Source organism: Sprattus sprattus (assembly GCF_963457725.1).
Source record: "Sprattus sprattus genome assembly, chromosome: 1".
NCBI classification, from domain to species: domain Eukaryota; kingdom Metazoa; phylum Chordata; class Actinopteri; order Clupeiformes; family Clupeidae; genus Sprattus; species Sprattus sprattus.
Window position 1 is genome coordinate 65,135,674 of NC_137920.1, and position 21,262 is coordinate 65,156,935.

Here is a 21,262-nt window from a genome sequence, read left to right on the forward strand (position 1 = left end):
AGGAGATAGCAAGAGGGTACCATTCCCTTAAGCACAGAGAAATATTCCTGCTTGTTTGTCGTATGCATCATTTTATATCAGCAGGAAAATAGGAAGGACTTGAAGTAAAACACGGATTTACCCTATTTTACCATATTTAAAACTTTACATTTCCGTCGGTTTGATGCTTTTGTACGGACGCTGGTGATACAAAGCAGGTGAGACCGAGGCGGCCGCTCCTTGAGGTTTCGGGTGGAAATGTCGATCGACAAGCCGGTTTCAGCACCTGGTTCCGGCTTGCTTTCGGACCGAGATCCCCCGGGCCCTAGGCAGCAAGTCGTTACAGGTTCTGCTTCAGGGGAGATGATGGTGTCTGGATCCGGCTCCATGGTTCTCCCTGCCGGGGTGATCAACCCCTCAGTACCGATCCGGAATATCAAGATGAAATTCGCCGTCGTTATTGGTCTTATACAGGTCGGAGAGGTTAGCAACAGAGACATCGTCGAAACAGTTCTGAATCTGGTAAGACCAAGGAACAGTCAATACATTGTTACCAATGTTGGGCTACATTGTAGCACCTAAGCTGAGATGCATAGACTGTAGCCCATAACCTTGTCTGCTTTATTCCATTTGCAGCAGACGCTATTTACACAAAATTATGTCATTATGTTTATTTGAATGGTAATGGCAGGAAATGGGATAAAAGACGAATAAATGAATAAATCAGTTTAGTCCAGAGCCTCTTGACTTTAAAAACAGACGTGCCCCTTCAATTGCTCTGATGGGCGCTTTCTTTTGTTGACAATACGACCTGATAGTAGCCAGACCGTTTGCTGAAAAACAATAGCCTAGCTTTTATGAGCACATTTATGGTATAATTCATACGTTAGAAAAACCAAATCATTTTACAGCATCTCGCGTGGGGCAATCGGCAAATTACGCGAATGGATAGCGTTAAAATACTACACCGACCGGTCACAGCGTTGAACATCTATCATCTCTGTAGTGTGTTAATGTTTTGTTTGTCTCAAAATAGTCTTAGAAATCCGTAGCATAACATTAAATAGGCCTAGCTATTGCTAACGCCGATGTACTATAGAAATGCCAGTTTATTTGTATGATAGGGGGCCTAGTCGAAATTTCAGATTGTATGCTAGGTGATTTGTGTATCACGCCGTTGTAGCAGAGGTTTTACATTGCAAGCATCACTAAGACAAGCGGTAAACGGACCTCTGTGTATGATTGGGCCTACCGTTAGTTGTGCATTCGCACAATTATGGCACCTGTTCTTTGTGGTGTACGTCATTGGTGTTATAGTGGATAAGATGGTCAAAGTTGTGGGCTATGGTCCTTTGCGGCGTTTTTAGATTCTAGGCCGTGGATAGTCTGTTGCATTTAGGTGGATTAAGACTGTTTTATTTTTTTAAACGAATGTTAACTCTTGTTACGAAACAGCTCAGAAAACCTATTAACACAGATTCAGTAGCCTAATGCGCTCGGTAGAGGGTGGGAGGGACTTTCCTCTAGCCCATGTAGAAAAGCAGACTGGACATATTTCTTAGTAAAACTGGCCATTATTTACTGGGGCAATAATGTTGATATCACTGGCCTAGATTATAGTGCTTCATTATCCAGCATTAGCCAGAAGAAGCGTAGGCCCTTTCTGACAGCTGGTGTTTTCATTGCGGAACAAACAGCGATACTGTACTTCAGTAGGCTAGATATGTCGGTTATCATTGTCTTAAAGTGGAGGTTCGCTAGTACATTTGAGAGATTACATGTTGTCGCTGAGAGAGAGTGCATCTGCAAACGACGGACACGCGTTCCTCCGAGGTTGTTGCACCAGCCTCCCGCTGACTGCTGAATGCGCACGAATGCAGAGTGCTGTGCTTTCTACAGCGGGGGAGCGCCGTGCATGTGGAAGCAGGTGGCAGTAAAGGGTGTGGGGGCTGCTGCAGTGGCGATGTGCTCAGAAACCACGAGCTGACACGAATAAATGAGCCCTGAAGAGAATCCTGAGAGGCCGATGTGGCTTAGTAGGCCAGATGCAGGGCCTACTTGTCGGTTTTTCCATATGCGCTAGCTAAGGTCTGTTGATTTGTAGGCTACCTCAGTCTAACATTGTGTTTCAAGAAAGATCCTCAGTCTAACATTGAGTTTCAAGAAATATTTTTCGAGAGTACGTCTCTTTAGTCGTTTGCTATAAGCTTTTTCTCGGTTTCTGTTTTAGAAATTTTCCTCTGGTTTGGCATGTGCCTTAAGGACAACATCCTTGAGGAATCTGTGAATAAACAGAAAGTGCTATTGCGTCAAGAAGTTTCAAGAGGGCCAGCTGTTTACGACTGCCATGTAGTTGGGCCATAACAGGTTTAGCCAAGAATGTCACGTCTGTGCAGATTTTCACAAAGCCTATTCACTGTTCCCTCAATCCCTCTTCCTCACTGAGGGCTAGGTTGGAGAAAACTTATGTATTATTCAAGCCAGTCTGAAACCACATCTTGTATTGCACAACGCCTTTATTGATTAGGTGAATGCCACTGAGGGCAGATGTACCGATCTGGTTAATTAATAGGCTATTCAGTAAGGCCCTAGCCAGCCAGTTTTTATATGATGAGTCCCCAGTGTTTTGGTTGAACTGAAGGGTGAATTCTTTAAAGAAAATGAATAATGCAAACTAGATACATTTCTGAGTTGCAGCTCCCAGATTTAGCTTGTAGCCTACATGTTCACAGTGTCATCTCATTGTTTTCCCTCATTATTAGTGTGACTGCGCCAGCATGATACAATAATAAGTGTGTTTGCATCAGCATGAGGCAATCACAGCAGGCCTAATTCTTATGTCTAATTTTTTGGTGCTGCTTCTGCTCCTAGTGGTTTTGAGATAAAGACACCGCTCCAACTCTGAGGTTTTTGTCCAGATCCTGGGCAGTGGTCATGTAAAAAAAATTGCAACCCCCCCAGTCATTCTCCTCTCCCATTGAAATCAATGGGGAAACACTTCGGAAATCTTTGCTACGATTCAGCCTTCCAGTGAGTGACATTGTTGTGGTGGTAGTGTAATGAGGTGCTATTAAACAAACATATTTCTGCTTATCTGCTGTAGCCTAATTTTCAAACATGAAAATACAATGAATGCATGAAAGACATAACAATCTATATTTCATCTGATGTTTTGATCATGTTAATTCCGTGACAAGGTTACTTGATATCTACGATAGCTACAGTAAGTCACTAGCTCAAGCCGACAGCTAACAGGTTAACACAACATAGCAACGTTTACAGCTTACAATGCACCTAACATTTCAACTGACTTCATGGATACTCATTTGCTGTATTTTACTTGTGTAAATTCACAGTGAGAGAAGGTCATGTCTACGATAATAAACCACTCGTTAACTAGCTAGCATGTGTTCGTTTGTGTCGTCATATCCGCTTAAACATTACCTTTCACTCGCTACAGCACAGGTCAGTTATGACCTTAAACACGTTTGTAACTACAATGATCAGATAAAGATATCAGTATGACTGTGGATTGATTAAGGAAATGTTTCAATGATTTTGAAGATCAGCATTATGAAGGACAACCAAAGCATCATGCCCAAGACAGGGAACTGCTTAAAGCAATACTGTACATCAGATCAGAGTAAAATTCACAATAATAACTATAATAATTAGGGTTGTCAAGATAATGCGTTCATTTCTATGAATTCATTGTAGAACAATAACTTGTAAAAAAAAATGAACGCAGATTAATCACACTATGATGCAGCTTGACCCCCATATGTCACTGTGAACCTCTCCACATTGGATGGACATAGTGGCCATTCTGTGTTGCAGTAATAGTTTGTATTTCTCCCGCTGTGCGCTTTTCATTTGGAGCTAGCATCAATATTTTGAGCTGTATTGGTTATTAGGTGTACAGCCTCGTCTTGGAATGATTTGTATACATCACCTCCTTTTCAAGTTCTAGATGGAGAAATCCAGAACTTCAGAAATGTCGCACAAAAACCTCATTTAAGTATCTGATGATTACCATGACTGTATGGTTACCATAACACTGCATTACACTTACTAATCTGACAGATTCTGAATGCTTCTCATGGCAAATTGAGAGATGTGAGTAATTTTCTCAAAGCTTGTAATTAATTAGACACGTTTGTTTTATCACTCGACAGCCCTTATAATAATGTAAAACATGTATGGCTTGTAACAAATACATTAGGATGACAGTTGAGTTCTGATGAGGTTATACCTGATATGGATATACCATGGCAGTCACTTGATCAAATAGCACTAGGTTGGTCATTCCACCACCGAGGTACCACTGATGAAAAGAGTCTGGTTTGTCATCTCTTGCTGTGGAGAAGCAGCAAAGACAAGGCATCTTGGTTTAGAGTGACTGTCAGCAGGCCTGTAAGAAACTTAGCTATTGTCTGCTCTAAGTGGAGTTATGGGCTGGAGAACATCCCAGGAGTGTTGCCAGGGTTAGGATTGCTCCAGGTAGCTGTCTGTAGAAATCGAATGGCCTGGCAAATAATTCCTAATTTGACACTCAGAGCTGGATGTGGGGTATCTTAAGTACTATTGTGTCAGTATTTGTGTGACATGCTTCATTATGCTTCAGAAACAACCACCCTGGACACAGTATATTTATTCCTAAGGATTCGTAATGTATGGTAAATTCTGTGATTGTGCTTGTGGATGTGTTGTCAAGTGTCAGAGATATTTGCACATTTATTTAAAAGAAATTTGTATTGTTTGTTGTTATATCTGTGTGATATCCGCAAAGATGGTTAAAGGAAGTAATTCCCTTTCAATAATGATAGACATTGGGGGTAAGGTTTTGTTTGTGTGATGGGTAGGCCACAATTTTGTTGTTGTTGTTGCTGCTGTTGTTTCAGTTTGCTGTTTGAAATGGTTTTTATTTCATATTATTTTCATTTTGCTATTGAATTGCCCAAAATATGTGAGTTCAGATCTGGCTGTGTGTGTGTGTGTGTGTGTGTGTGTGTGTGTGTGTTTCTGTTGACGGCACAGTACCCAAAAGTTCCCGCACTCACACTCAGGAGCATACAGGCTGTTTCACAGGACCTGACGTTCAGCACTCTTCTGCCATAAGCATCATTGTTGCTATGGAAACCGCTCTCAGGGGATTTTTTTGCCACAATCCCGCCATACCAACTGTTGTCAACTGTTTCCGGCCAGCTGCGTTGATTTCAAGGAGATGGCAATGAAGGTACTGCCAGTGTGGGTGCCTTTGTTTGGCTAGAGTTGTCTGTGTCAGTTTTAGTCAACTTCTCGGACAATTTCTCTATTGTCATTAAAACACATCCAGTGTCCACAATTCTGGGGAACGGTTGTTGATATTTGTGTTCAATTGCAAATCAAATTGTACAACGAACAGCTTGACTACCGCAAGCATTATGCGGAACTTAACAAAATGTGGATTGCACCTTTTAAACTGATAAACCACTTGAAAGAATGTGAATGTGTTGTTCCAAAGTCCTTCTGGTTGTCAACCTTTCGTCTATCTTTATTTTCCTCTTAGGCGAAATAGCTCTGTCTCATTATCCCATGCTCTACAGGAACACCAAGGTCAGAATACTGTGCTAGGGGTCCAGAGCCAAGATCACACCGTCGGCACAAATGTTCCTTTTTAGAGTGGTGGATAACACAGATGAATTAAGGATCCCTCTGTTGTTCCTAAGGTTTATGAAATAATGCAGTAGAAAAAAAAGTGGGGGCACCAGGAAAAAAAATGGAATGAAGGAAATAGCACTGGACAAGCAGATTAGGCAGGCTAATCAATTAATTAATCATTTCTCCTCACAAGGATCCAAACAGATGTGACAGTTGCTAATGAAAACGGGGCAAATGCTAATCCCCTTTACTCGCTGCTAACATCAGGGATCCGATGAACGTTAATGAAAGTACCTACTTTCCCTGGCCCCTGTCCTCTGTTCTGATGACAATGCAGGAGAGAGAGAGAGAGAGAGAGAGAGAGGAGAGAGAGGAGAGAGAGAGGAGAGAGAGAGAAGAGAGAGAGAAGAGAGAGTGTGTGTGTGTGTGCACACGCAGAAGAAAGAAAGGATCCACTCTGCCTAGGGCTGGGCTATCCCGGTGTGAAAGAAGTGATTCTTTTAGTGAGTTGATAGTCCAAAAATGGTAATATATTTATATTTATGTATATATATAATGTGTGTGTAATTTAGTTTGTACCCGTTCAGTCTGTGCTGCGTGGTCTTTTTATTGTGGATAGAAAATTATGTCATTACACTCTTCGGCCATTTCATTAAGTAGGTGTGCCATCTGTCATTATTGATTGCAGATCTGCGCTCGTGTGATGGTCATAAACAGTGGATGTGGACCCACTTTTCTTTTGAATCCGAATAGCAAGGTAGTGCTTTGTCCAGTCACTGGACAGCTTGTCAGTGTGCATCTGTTGCTGACTGATGGCATGTTTCTGATTGTAATTTCAACTTGGCTAGAGGGTGTGATTGCTCATACAACAACATCTATTTTACTGTGGTCAGGTAAACACATCACCACTCAATCAGTCCTGTTGTGTTGCTGATTGCAAATTGTTTGTACCTCAACAATTCACCACGTTGACGCATTATGAAGCAATTTCTTGGCAGATCCTCCAAGATCCTCCTTCCATGTCATTTGAGCTGGAAAACCATTTCATGTAGAATCAACAGCTTTTTACAATTTCAAATGGCTGTGTAAACTATAGTAATTGGGTGGGTGGAAAGGATGGGTCATTTCAACATATTTGCCATTTTCAGTTTTTACTGGTATGTCATTTACATTGGGTATGTCCATGTCCATCTTACAGATAGGAAGGTTTCTTAATATCAGCCAGAGAATATAAAGACTACTATTGTTCTATGCATAGCTTCAGAACAAAGGATTGTCATGGTCTATAGCGGTTTGGCATCTTTCCAGAGTCTCTCTTTTTTGTTGTTTGTCTGTGTCCCTATATCTGCTTGGGTAGTTATGCCCTCTCCTCCACATTCATTGTTGGAAAGATGCATGTTCTGTGCGCAATGACCTGTTAACTGCCTACACAAAGTGAGACCAGAGGCTATTTCACACCTTTACAGGAGCCTGCTCACGCCATAGCTGTCGACATTCCCAACTGTTAGGCCTGTAAGCGGCCAAGCATTAACACCGCCATCACTGACACTCACTCTTGTGTATTCTTGGCTTTGGTAGTTAGCACTCTGCCTGTGCTCAGCCTTGTCTGCAGGACAACATCGTTATAGATCATCAGCAGCAGCAGCAGCTGCAACATGACAGGACTTGCCTTCCTGCAGAGGCTGCAAATGAAGCCGCCTTCTCTGTTGTGTGATTGTTAGCTGAAATGTTCATTTGGAGACCGAGGGAACGAGGTGTGCTCTGTGCAAAGCCTTTTCGGTCGCTGGTTTTAAAAATAGCCAGTGTGAATCTACCCCAGAGGGCATTGCGCACACTTTAGCATCAAGCACATTTAGTTAGAAGTTCACCGGATGCTGCGAGGATTAGGAAGTGCATCGGATGCTGCGAGGATTAGGAAGTGCATCGGATGCTGCGAGGATAAGGAAGTGCATCGGATGCTGCAAGGATAAGGAAGTGCATCGGATGCTTGCGGGCCGAGTTGGAAGTCCAGTTGATGCTCAGAGGCAGAACCACTGACCAGGCATCCCTCAACCACATCCAACCAAGCCTGCCAGCCTATAGTCTTAATAACAGGAGCTTCAGGGCAGTGTCCAGAAACACCTGAGGGTTTTTGCACAGTAGATTCTCAAAACAAAAAAAGCTCAAGAGGAACATATACACAAGACAGTCTGAGCATGTAGGTCAGAGAGAGTGTGAGAGCGTGCACTGTACTCCTGAGCGGTGCCCAGCTGTCCGGCCCGTCTGTACAGCGGTGGGCTTGCAGCGGCCAGGCCTTTTGTCAGCGAGCTCGGCCCTGTCACCGTCTCTTTATCTGCACTAATGAGGGGTGTCTGTGCGCCTAATCTTCCCGCACAAATTCAAAGCTGCTGGAGGACAGATAAGATGCTTTTCTGCAGAGGGGAATTATGCTCCTTGTAACACTGTAGTCTGTAGTGTAACTCTTGAGAGCCATCCCAATCTCTCCTCTGGATGGGTGCCAAGATTTAGGGCATTGCAGCAGTAGCGAAAGATCATTTTTGTCTCCTGCAATAAAGGCTTGCTTTTTGTAGTGTTTGCCGTGCAATGATCCGGGAAAGGTAATCGATGCAGATTTGAATAAACCCTCCATAAGGCTCGATTATTGATTGAGCTCCAACCATCAGCTCGGGCCTGCATTAGCAGGTTTTGTACAGTCATGCGTGGTCGAGGATCCTGCCCATTTACCCTCTGAGAACAGCACATCCTGGGCGAGGATGTCCAATTAAAGTCATACCATGCCACCCCACCTCTTTACATTATTTATTTCCTATTACACAAACGCTTGACGGAAGGGAAGGGAAGGGAAGCTCCTTGCTCCAAGGTCAAAATGGAAGCTGTGATTTAATATGCTGCCATGAGAGACGGGACGCTGTTCGCTGGGGATTTTCTGTTCGAACGCCAGCATACTTCTGAGGGGCTATTTGAGTTGAGTGATGGGTGGGATGAGTGATAAGTTGGAAAGGGATAAGAAAGGGAAAAAAGGGAAAGCGAGGGAAGGTGTAAAAGAACCAATAGGGTTTTAGATGGATGAGTGCAAGGAGAGAGGGAGGAAGGGCAGTGGGAGGATACATAAAATGCATGTCTTGTATGAGGGCATGTGGGGGGGAACTCAATTTTATTGGACCGACTATTGGCAGGGCAAATGAAGGACACTGGTTTTTAATTCCTCACAAGTAGCCTTTGAAAGGGCATACTAACCAGGTCTGTAGTAGACTTTGACAGGGCATACTAACCAGGTCTGAATGGACAAAGCCACATCACAATGAAATATTTAGAATAAAATGAAAACAAATTCAAATCTAGAAAACCTGCATGTATAGTCAGTAAAGCAAACAAAAAACAAAAGATGACATTTAACACCTGTAAGCCCAATAGGACCTCTCAACCTTTCTGTTGGCCCTCGCTACACGATTCACATTTGATTTGCGCAACTTCAAAGGCAAACCCAGTGCTGCGGTTTGCCAGGGAGGACAAAGGACAAGGCGGAGAGGAGATGCAGTTGTACAACAGAGTGGCTTTGAAGAATGCATTGTCTGTGCGTGTGCCTTTGAGAGTGCACAGGCATGAGGTTACTGTGAGATAACAGGGAAGCAGAAATAGAGGATGCGAGTAGCTGTGACACCCAGCTATGTCCTCTTCAGCGCTCTCAGTGAAGGCTGTGAGAGTTAGCCCTATGGGTCGGAGGGACTGTTAAGGTTTGGGTCAGTCCACTAATGTTTTAAGCTTTTCACCCATCTCTCTCCTGCACTTAACAGTCTTGTCTCCCTTTCTCTCTCCATCTCTCCCTCTCCTTTTCTCTCACTGTCTCTCTCTCCCTCTCTTCCTCCCTCTCTCTTTCCCACTCTCTCGCCCTCTCCCTCTCTCTCTCTCTCACTGTCTCTCTCTCTTTCTTACGTTCTTTCTTTCTCTCTCTCTCTCCCTCCTTCTCCCTCTCCCTCTCTCTCACTGTCTCTCTCTTTCTTTCTCTCTCCCTCCCTCTCTCTCTCATTCTTTCTCTCTCCCTCCCTCTCTCTCTCATTCTTTCTATCACCCTCTCTCTCTCTCTCTCTGCAACCCGTGCTGTTTACGGCAGAAGCTCTGAGTCTTGTCACATCTACATCCAGACACGCAGACCAAACAGCCCGGGGGGCTGCAGGCCCCTTTCTCAAGGCCATGCCACTCATGCCTGTGTGACTCAAGTAGTCGTGGAGGATGTGCACATGTGTGCCTACTCAACACACACACACACTCACACACACACACACACACACACACACAGCCAGTCTCCCTCTCCACTAAGCTAGTGATGTCGACAGAGCACACACTCCACCACCTCTTCCATCCTTCCTGCACGGAGCACACACCGCCTTTGTACTTGGCAGGAGTCATTTGAAATTCATGTTGCCCTACTTTCCCAGTGCCTCCTGCCTACGGCAGACATTAAAAGTGTGTTGTGTCTTGTGGTTGTCAAATGGTAGAAAAAGATGCGATGTGATTATTCCTTAAACACACACGCTGCAAGTTTCCTCCCCCGTTCCACCTTCCATCCCCCCAAATATGCTGTGTTTATCAAAGCCTCAGCTATTTGAATACCTTGTCATGGTTTGATGCTTACTGTTTCCATAGATGCTGATGTATCACACATAAAGACAGGAGCAAAAAGCAAAGAAAGCGCAGAGATTCCATATTGTGACAGAAAGAAACCACGACAACAAAGACACATCAGAGTCACCTTCCCGGCTTGTATTGTTTTGATCGGATATTTGTGTGGATGAAAAGGATGGGGGGGGGCAATCATACTGCTGTTTTCCACACACTGCCCATGTGGAGATGGGAGTAGAAATGGCAATGGGCCCATATGCCCTGTAGCACAGCCGCTAATCTACAACATGCTTTTCCTGTTATGCTGAACTCTGGGAAGTGGAGTTCCAGAGGCTGGAACATCAAAGCACCTTCCTCAGTACCCTTTTGGCGCAGTGCTGTGTCTGCCGGCAGATGTAGCCAAGAATGTTCTGGAAGACTGACCTCCTTAGCCTGGCTGTTACAACTCTGTGCAAGAGGCGAGGGCATAAACAGCTCAAGTGGTTTACCCTGCAGCAGTGGTAGCAACAACAACAGCAGCAGCAGCAGCAGCAGCAGCAACAGCAACAACAGCAGCAGCAGCAATAGCAATAGCAACAGTGGCAACAAAACAACAACAATGCAATTCCAACTGGGGAGAGAGAGTAAGCAGGTCGTGGGTTGGAAAGGAGAGATAAGCTGGAAAGCTACTGACGGAGACGAGAGGATTTGAGTGGGCTTTGTTGGGGCGGAATGCTGATCTTTGACTCCCTGTCACAGCACACCAGCGTCGCATTTCCTATTTTCCTTTTGAATACCCATACAAGCGATACGCCTGGCCCCTGAGCCATTGGGATCCCACAACCCTGCAGTTCACCCCCTGATTAATTCCCCCCTTTTAAACTTTATTTCATTCCAAGCCAGAAGTAGATTATGAAAATGGGGATTCAGGGGTGGAGGAGAGGGAGAAGGGAGGGGACTCTGGAAGAGGCAGTTCAGAGGAAACAAAGACACAGGCAGAGAAACAAGCAAGCAAACACATACAGGGATGAGATGGAGGTGATGGAGAGAAGAACCATGAGAGAGATGAATGCAAGGAGCCACAATGACAGAGCAGAGACCTAATGCAGAGATCAAAGCAGACACACTAATTGGTTGCTGTTGCATTGTAAGAGTATATCTCTGTTCTGATGCGAGGTTGGCATCAGGAGAAGGGGGATGGTGTTTGCTCCAGTATTGGTGGAGTGAAGATGGAGAAAGCGGCCTATGTTCCTAACACGGGCTTCTTGTATTCATTGTACTTGTTGGCAAATTACTGCAAGCGTTGTGTCGTGCTGGCCCATTATTACAATGTGAAATGACAACAGCTCGCCCCAGTTTGACTGTAGCAAAACTGTCACAAATGCCATTGTGTGTCTGTCCTTAACACCGGCCTCAGTCTCCACACGCAGCATGCCAATCTTAATGAGTCTCAGGCAGTCCACCCACTCCACTGCTCCCTATTGTTCCCTGCGCATTTCCACCAGCACTCCTTCCCTACTTCAGCTCTGCTGGCTTCCTTGTCTGAGGTTGCCTTGTTCCGCAAGCAGCACGAGGTGCATTTAAGCACCAAGTAGAGGTGAGATATGGCGGGGAGGCATCCACTGACGCTCAGCACGCTGTCTCTCCCTTCCCCCCCCCACCCCCTATGACCAGGCCCCTGGGCTTCTCAGCCTCCTCCGCAGCTTCTGGTTAATTCATAACCTTAGCTTTGGGATGCCGGCGAGGCGAAGCGGAGGTGGGGGCAGCCTCCTGGTTGCATTATGCACCCGGGATTCTGGGCACTTTACGCCTCAAGCTCTCTCCCCCTCTCTCTCTCTCCCCTCCGCAAAAATTACACCCTTTCGTGGAGAACATTCTCGTTCTCGTCCAGTTTGCCTTGCAATTTTAACTAGCCTCCCACGGCTTTGGAGATGATCATTTCTAATACCACAAATGAATGCAGACTCAGTCAAAGAATGGTGTTCAGGGGAAAAGGTTGTATTCTTTTCAATGATTCTAAATTTCTAGGATCCTCAAGGAAGTATCATAGGCATCTTGGATATCTCAATTTTCGGTACCAGGAGACTCATATCTTAACAGAAACGTGAAGGCATAACTGACATCTTGCAAAAACTTAAAAAAAACAACAACAATCACTCCACGTCCTTGTCGGCAGACACTAAGGCACTAAACAGACGTCAGACAGAAGATCAGAGATCCCTGCCAGTCTTAAAATAGAGCTTGTTTATTTAAAAAAAAAATCTTGTCAGACTACTACTTCATGTTAAACTATAATTCTAGCTATAAGAGACGTATGTAAATTTGACACGTATGAATGAGTCTGATTCCCAACTCTTTCATCTCTTATGCAGTGGTGATTTGTTGAAACACATCCTCTAAATAGCCCGTGCCTCAGTATTCTATTTACAGGATTAGGCAAACACACTACCTGATCACTAAAAGGACAAATGGACGGATCCTATTTTTTTCCTTGCATTTACTCCTAACACATCAGACATAGCAAAAGAGCTCCTCTTGCTTTTTGTGAAGATGCTTGCCTGTAGCTGCACCTAACCTATGTGGTATTCTCATGAAAACTTACAGTGGCTCTGTGTATCTGCCACTCGTTCCCTTGCTAAAAATGCAGATGGAAAAATGTGGTCCTCTAGATTGCAAACAGCTGTGGGGAAATGCCTTAAATGGGAAGCACAAATGAGCAATGGACAGTGAGTACATTTATTGCAGGCCATTAAGTACGAACGCAAATATAAACACTTAGCTACTAGACATAGCTTCTTTACGCTGTTGTAGGCTGCCAGGTACACGATTATGTGTACACCCATATGCTTGTGCGCATGCAAGCAGTCATAATACGCCTTACAACTCAAGATGGTCCTCATTGCTCGTCTGAAACCTATAACTACAGTCTGCAATTTTTTGAAATTGAAATTGACTCCACTTTATACTTTGGATTATTTTTTTTGCGGGGGGGGGGGGGGGGTCAATGTTCTCCTAGTCATTCCCGGTTATTCCTCTCTTTCTCCCTGTGTGTGGTAATTGGCAGGATTCGGCTGGATAAAAGGATGCTGCAGTAAGAAAGTGTGGGATTGTGTGGTTCTCACTGTCTCTCTCTCTCTCTCTCTCTGCCGCCCACATACACCAGCCCTCATTTGGCCCAAGCTAATGTAGTCTACGGCTCGAATGCTAATCGACTGGCTAATGTCCCAGCACAATGTTGAGCCGTGCCCGAGTTTTCGTGCTCGCGCTGTAAGGAGGGTTTTCAAATGGAGGAGGAATTATTGGTTTGAAGAGTTTGGAGGAGCTGATTACCGTGTAAGCACACTTTCTTCGCAGGGTTAGGACTCTTGATTGCTTAAATGATGCTTTTTTACAGTCAGATTTATCTGAGACACTGGAACACTGGTTTTTACTTGTACCTTTTAAAAAACCAACACATTACTTGTACTTTTCAAGATCTACCATAAACAGATTGCACGGTCACATTAACAAACAGATGACCAGGTCACCACTTATTCTAATGTAGTTGAAAAAGTCCAACAACATAGCCAATCCTAGTACCCAAAAATCCACAAAAAACTGCAACAAGCAGGAAAGCACTGCCTAGGTGCATTTCCTCAGCCAACTGCCAGGGTCACAATGCCACACCTCTCAGTGGTGTCACTGATCACTGTCACTCTTTTTTTTCTTCACAAAAGCAAAACCAAATTCATAATCTCTGCGACACTCATTTCAGTTGTATAAATAAACCCTTGTTCTTATACACCAACATCCAAGAGAAAACAGTAACCACTGTGCTACTGCAATCTATGACCTACCCAATGCATTAGTTTTTGATTTTCTCTCCGTTATTTTCAGTAGGTTTAAAGCATGCTGGATGATGTAATGCTTCTTCTGGTTGCTTTTAGTCCCCTCTACATTGTAACAACAGGCTGGTAAAAGACAGGAACAGCCAGGTTAATGGACAGCATGCGGAGCCAGCCTCTTGGAAAACAGAACTCCTGTGTTGCCTAGCAACACAGCGGGGCCATGATAGGATGGCAACAGGCCCATGCAGCATACAGACATGTGAAATGCATTGTGGTCCGTGTTTTTTCAGAGGGGCCTCCACAGTACATCCTGTATTAGTGATGGAACACCGAATGATGATGGTTAGTGATTATGGTGTCGCTGGCATCTCTGATGTGAAACAGTTTGAAAGTAAAGAAAAGAAGAGAAAAAAACGAATTGTGCAGCATCATAATTGTATGATATCATAAGGACAAACACAATGCAGTATATTTTAATGACTCTTTAGCATTGTTTCCCCTGCGTACATACTGTCTACACCACGTAGGCTCTCATCATCCTTAAACATGTTGTCATGGTCACCTGCTGAGAAAAAGTCATGCCTTGTGTACTGATTCTTCCTGTGTATTTAGAGCCCTGGTTGCGTAATTTCAGAATAAATAGTATCTCTTGTGCTTTTAAGAAATTTCCCGTAAGCGTTCTCACTGAATGTTTTTGCAGTATAAACAACATTCTTTATCACTTGAACGTCGTCCAAACTCTCCACCACGTGCATACCATTGACTCAAGGTCACTGACAGGTTAACGTTAGTCCGAACAGCCTTGCGAAGCCAGAGCTGAGACATTTGCAAGTACACTTGGGATGGAGGGTAACTTGGCTTACATTGTATCCCTCAGCTAGTGTGTATTCATGCCTAGTGAATTAAAAATGTCTTTGTTTAAAATGCGAGTGTTTTTTTTTTTTGTCTTGGCATGAAGTTGCATCATCTTTTGCAGACAGATTTGTTTCCTAAAAAACAGTGATTCAGTTGTTTGCTTTTCGTTGTCATTTTTCAAGATTTGGACAGTAACAGATATTCCTAAGGAAAATGTAAATGCACATTGTCAGTGCTAATGCAACAGCACATTATGACAGATGTATTACACATATTTTTTATTTGAAAGGGTCCTGACCAAAACTCATTAGTGTAGCTCATGTGATAGTTGAGTGAGTCTGTAGTTTACAGGTCTTTTCCACATCAGTACATTCAAATATGTAAATTTGTTGCAAAAGCCTCCTCCAAAACAGCATGGACTTTTAACTAGAGTCTTACCCATTCAAGTTATTAAAGTCGAGGTCATCCGGTTAGCAGCGGTTGCAGTTCATTTGTTTATTTATTTGCCTAAGTTTGGACGGTGTCTGCTAATTGATTCCATGTCGAATGACCTTTGTGCAACCTATCTCTCCTCATTAGAGACTAGTTAATGGGTCTCCAGAGGCAAATGCGTATTGCCTTTTTGATTTGGGATCTGTCTCAGTTTTTCTTATCTCACACGGCTAGCGTGAATAGTCCCTTTTTGTTCTTTCCCTCCTCTTTGCACTCTCATTTTTGAAGTGCTCAAGGCCCTCAAGTTTGACTCCAGGCAAGGTGTGTGGTCTATTATGGAAATTTTAAAGGCAGCCACTGTTGCCAAAGCGCTTTATCAAGAGCAGCCCTGAGGAAAGAGCCTGTGGGGGCATAGACTGTTTTGTCATTTTTTATGATGAGGCCGAGAATATTAAACAGTCAAAACAAACTCTCATTGGCGGAATAACATGCAAGCCCGCCAGCTATAAATTCTGTCAAACATTCCGGAACACAAGGGTAAACAAATGGTGCGGTGTACACGACAAATCCTCATCAGAGGAAGCCGAAAAGCCTGTCCGTACTGAATCGATACGGGTCTCGGAAGCTTGGGAGCAGACCTGGGGTGTTTCTCAAAGTTAAGGAAGGATGCTTGACCGGTAGCGTTTCAAGGATGCTATGTAATTGAATCCTGGCGAAACACTGTTCCGATGTCTAGTATACTTCAAATTCTACCACCAAAGACTGAGTCCTTTGTTCAGAGAATTTTGAAGTATGCGGTTTGAAGGCAGGACCTTTTAATGACTCATACCTATATGATGGGAAGGAGTCTAGCCAAGCATCTGAAGGGCCCGACTTGGAAGGACTCGGAAAGAACCGCACTACCAAGTAGGGCTGTAACGATACACCCACCTACGATTCGATTCATATCACGATTCTTGACCCACGGTTCGATACACCCCACGATATTATTATTATTATTATTATTATTATTTAATTTTTTTACCTCGCGATTTTTGAGCTATAAAAAAATGAAGAAACAATTTATAACCAAATATTGAGGTTTTTATTACTCAAAGCAATGCTGTTGAAAAACATTCAACAAACTTCGGAACCTGTTATCTATCTGCAGAGCAAATGTCAGGCTCATACAATAACATTAACGTGAATTAATTGATGCTAATACCAAGCGCGGTGTCTATAGGATTTCCCATATACGTTAGCATTAAGCTAACGTATTTTCTACCACAGTAAAACATGCAATACTATGTGATTGTTTTAAGAAAACGAATGTTACGTGATGAGATTACTAAAATGTAGTCTGCATGTCTGCTCAGTTTAGCAGTGCTACCCAAGCAAAGGTTTGAAAAGAACTTCAAGCTTCAGACTTTCTGTTAGGGAAACAGCTTTCTATCTGCCAAGCAAATGGCAGGCTCATGACAACACGCGCAACCTTTGGGAGCATGAACTGCACTGAGTAAATTTTGCGCAACAATTAACCCCAACGCTGAAGCAAGCAGCCGCTTTTACTAGCGAAGCAAACTTTTTGTATCAAGTGACCGCTGAGGGCATGTCGCGGTTCTGCCTCCTCGCATCGCGATGCAGGTTCGTGGCCCAGAGTGTCGCGATTTCTCGGTTCGATCCAATATCGTTACAGCCCTACTACCAAGGAAGCATCCTTGACTTTGAGAAACACCCCTGGGCCACATCTGTGCTCATTTGCACATAGGTACAGCATGCCCAATGCCTGTTCTGGTTGGCTGCATTCATCAAAGATGATGGAGAGAAGGAGCAGTAAGGGGGTTCTGTGTGTGTGTGTGTGTGGGGGGGTCCACCGTTTCAGCCATGGCTGCAAATAGTGCCGTTTCAGGCCTGTCTTGTGATGATGGATTGTCGGGGCTTACTGGAAGCAGCTCCAGGTTTGTTACCCATTTGATTGGTTATATTTCTTTCTCCTCTAAAACAGAAAGGATTATTGTTCTTGAGGCTGCACATTTTTGAGGGCCTCATTTAACCTTGGAGGAAAAGCACTTACAGTACAATAAGTGCATGCATAGAGTGGTGAACCCAGTGGACATTTCGAAACGGCAACAGAAAACATACCTGTTCAATCTATCTTATAATAATTAACTTTTTTTTTATTTGTAATTATTTATTCCATTCAATCTTTTAATCATTTTATTTTCTTTAAATTGCCTTATTCTTTTAGTTTGATATTACCTGTTTTATTCCCCCTTGAATTGTGTGGTGTATCTTATGTATCTTTTTAAAAATGATTTATTAATATTTGTATATTTTGTTGAAGCTACATTATTTGTATAAAAGCTGATACAAATACCTGTTAAAATATTGAATACATACTGTCTACACCACATGTGTTCTCATCATCTTAAAACATGTTGTCATGATCACCTGCTGAGAAAAAGTCAGGCCTTGTGTACCGATTCTTTTAATACTTTTAATACATTTCCCATAAGCAGAGTGAGAGCTCTTACAGATATTTGTAGTTTTTTTTTTAAAAAGCGTGCAATATTATCTCACTGAATGTTTTTACTGTAAAAGCTGTTATACACGTAAAGTGTTGCCATTATTATTATACAATTTTGTTAATCATCTAATAAAGTGACAAATACCTGTTGTTAAAATATAAAAAAAAAATGAAAACTGAAAACATACTTTCAACATGTTCTTATGCTTAGTAAGTAGCTTAGTATTTCTGAAATTATACTGAGGGATGTTGATTTTATGCTTGTGCGCACTTTCCCCAAACCCAAAGCACATGATCTAAACACATCCTCTGTGTTCTACTGACACTCAGACTTGGTTGAGGATCTGTGCAGCCACTGGAGTGTCCATAACATGCGGCCTCTGTGTTTTTCTCACTTGTCATGGAGGTTACTATAGAGTTATGGCTGACGTGCTCCACACACATACACTGCGTGCACTGTTTGCAATCTCCTTAACAGTCGCTTATGTCACAATGCCCCTTGCTATGGCAACTTGACTGCTGCTGACCCTTCACCTGCTAACAAACAATAAATAATCTCAAGGGGTGCAGTGATGCTGCTTTTTCTGTTCAACACCTAATCATACACCTATCCTAGTAGCCATAGGCAGCTGAATTAAACATTGGGGAAACAACTACTAAAGCCTAGATTTCTCCCCCATACTTAGTTGAAATGTGCTGGCCTGCAAGTCACTATAACAAGTTAGCTTAACAATAACATGGAAACCTTACAATTGATTGGGAGCTGGCAATTTTTCTAACATAAACCAGCTAGGTTATCAAACTTAACCAAGTTAGCTAGCATTAGTGTTGAAATAACCTTAACTCGATCAGTGGAGATGGCAGCTATGCAGATTGGAGGCTTTGTCCCGGCCGTGTGTGTCTAGAGCGCAAACCCTTAAAGTGGATCAGACTTTTAGTCTGCAAGTTCAGAGATAGGTCATCATGACATGGATTATGGCCTGGCCTAGTCTGGCCGCCTGTCTAAACCTGGCCAACCACTTTCCCCTCGCACACAGACAGCTGACGCCACAGCATCGTCACACACAGAACCACAATTTCAGTACAAAAATGGAACAAATCTGGAAGTATAGAATGACAACTTTAGGTTGTCTGTCATTCAGAAAGAAACATAAATAAATATAATAACATGTGCATTGTTAAATTGTGTGTGAGGGTATACGGATATGAAAATATTTTAAAATAAATGTAAGCCTTTATAACCAAAAAGGTTGTTCAGATCTTGCACAGCAGATGCAAAGGAGCAGATGGCAAGGATGCAAACCTACGGTAGTTTCCTCTCGTTTCTGCCAAGTTGCTGTCAGATCTACTGCAGTCGTAAATGGACTAGTGCTGTAGTTCCCCCATAGTTTATGACGCTCACTGGGCCCACTGAGGCGTGTTGATACACCCTGCTGGGAGCTGGTTTACATTTCCTGCTGGGTTTATTTCAAATACGCAGGGTTTTGTCATTTTGAAATGGAACACTTAACTGTAGCTAAAAATCATGTGTGCTCTGCATTTGTCCGTGGTTCAATGACAAATTAGCAACGGGCAAGGGGATGTACAAGGCGTTTTCGATCACCCACGGAAAAGACGGAGATAAAAATCCAAAGCCAGAGTTGCATGTTCCTCCTGTGCAGCTTACATTTCGTGGTGTGGAGCGATGTGAGGACATGAAACTAAAAGCGTGCCCGTCTCAATAAAGCATTAGCACTGCAGTCGTAGCATTGCATGCACTCTCGCCCCCAACCCCCCCTTCTCCTTGCTTGGGTGTTACCTACTCATTCCCTTGGAGGAGACTTTCAGAGGCGCTTCAGAGTCGCTCTTCATGTGAGACAGACGCTCTTGTGCCCCACCATAAAAGCCAAGAAAATATGGGAAATATCTTACGCAGACATGGAAATCTTTATTTCTCTCTTGCCTCGCCCACACCCTTGTTCTTCGCCTCCCTAGCATCGACCGAAGCAGTGAGCGACTCAGCGGTGTCAATAAATGATGCAGGAGTGGTTGTAGGGGGAGAGCATCGGGGACACTCCAGCGGAGGCTGCAGTATAAAGATAGCCTGGCAGACGGGCCTGGGGTGCTGTGCAAATGGCCCCCTTAGCCTGCCCGTGGCTGCCTCATAGTACGCAGTAGCTCCCCACCAAACGGGGGCTTAAGTGTTTGGGACTGTGGAGATGGACTCTAATCACAGTCGTCCACCCACTATCAACCGGGAGACGGCCAGCTTCAGGGCTTAAATCAAATGGTTATATGTGCTCTGTCACTGATTACCTCCGCCTATAGTTTTGCCAATTTACCTTATCAGAAGAAATGTTTTGGTTTAAGACGTGATCAATGTGGAAGGCTTAGGATAGTCCATGAGAGACGATTGAGAAGAAAAAACAGAGAGAGAGAGGTGGAAATAGATTAAGATTGTTTATAGCATGTTTGTAGCATGTGTTCCATTCAGATCATGGACTCATTTCAATCCTTTTCCATTTTGTTTTTGTGATATTAGCCTTGTTTTACATAGACAGTGCCAATATGTTTTATGAATAGACTCATGTTCCTGCTGTGTGTGTGTGCTTGGAGAAGGGTGTGTCTGTCTGTCTCAGAATGAGACAGCAAACTGGAAAACACTTAAACAATGTGCACATGTGCATGTTCCTATTGGTGGTGTTTTAAGGTCCGAGAATAAGTATGCTTGCATACTATTAGGCAGTGGTAGAAGCCTTATCAGTTATCTGTCAGGTGGAGGTTTGTGTGGTAATCCGTGTGTAACGAGCATTTCACAGAATTATTTGTCTTTGGAAGACTGTGTCCATTTACTACAGTCAGTTGGCATGTATTGATGTATCATTAAGCATTTCAGTTGAAAGGTAACCTGTCACAGCAATTTTAAAACATTAAAAAATGATTGTCATTTTTTGCAAAGCCTGTATTTTGAATGGGTTATAGTTATTAATAATATCCATATTTATGAAACTTTAACGCATATTCTATCATGGCAAGAGCTATAATATATAATGAATGTATTATTATACATAATGCTTGCACTCCTCACACTTTATAGAGGAGTATCATGCCACATTGCTTACAAATCTTAAATTGATATTCCCTTACACACACACACACACACACACACACACACACGCGCGCGCGCGCGGGGCGCGCGCGCAAACACACAGGCATTCGGCATAGGGCGTGTCTCGTGAGGTCATCAGTAGGCATGTAAGTAGGTAGGCTGAAGTAGCACTACCACGTGTCGACTAGCAGACGAATCTTACTGTAAGTGCACACTAGAAGTAGGCAGATGCTGAGAGGGCTTTTTTCTGGGGCTTTCCTTTATTTCCTTTGTGTCTGGGGCTGCCTGCACTGAAAGCTCCTCAGCTCTCCCTTTCTGTCCCGTCTCCTCCCCCGC

The 21,262-nt window shown here is 43.4% G+C and overlaps 1 protein-coding gene across 5 annotated transcripts in view; it reads left to right on the forward strand.

The window, feature by feature from the left end:
• Positions 1-237: 237 nt before the first annotated feature.
• nbeaa (neurobeachin a) overlaps positions 238-21,262 on the forward strand; it is a gene marked incomplete at its 5' end in the record, with an annotated part of 109,220 nt that continues 88,195 nt past the window's right edge. For all 5 annotated transcript variants that reach the window (XM_080851591.1, XM_080851592.1, XM_080851595.1 and 2 more), the window contains one exon: positions 238-501. In XM_080851591.1, the coding sequence (XP_080707717.1) occupies positions 238-501 (264 nt within the window). The remainder of the gene's footprint in view (positions 502-21,262) is intronic.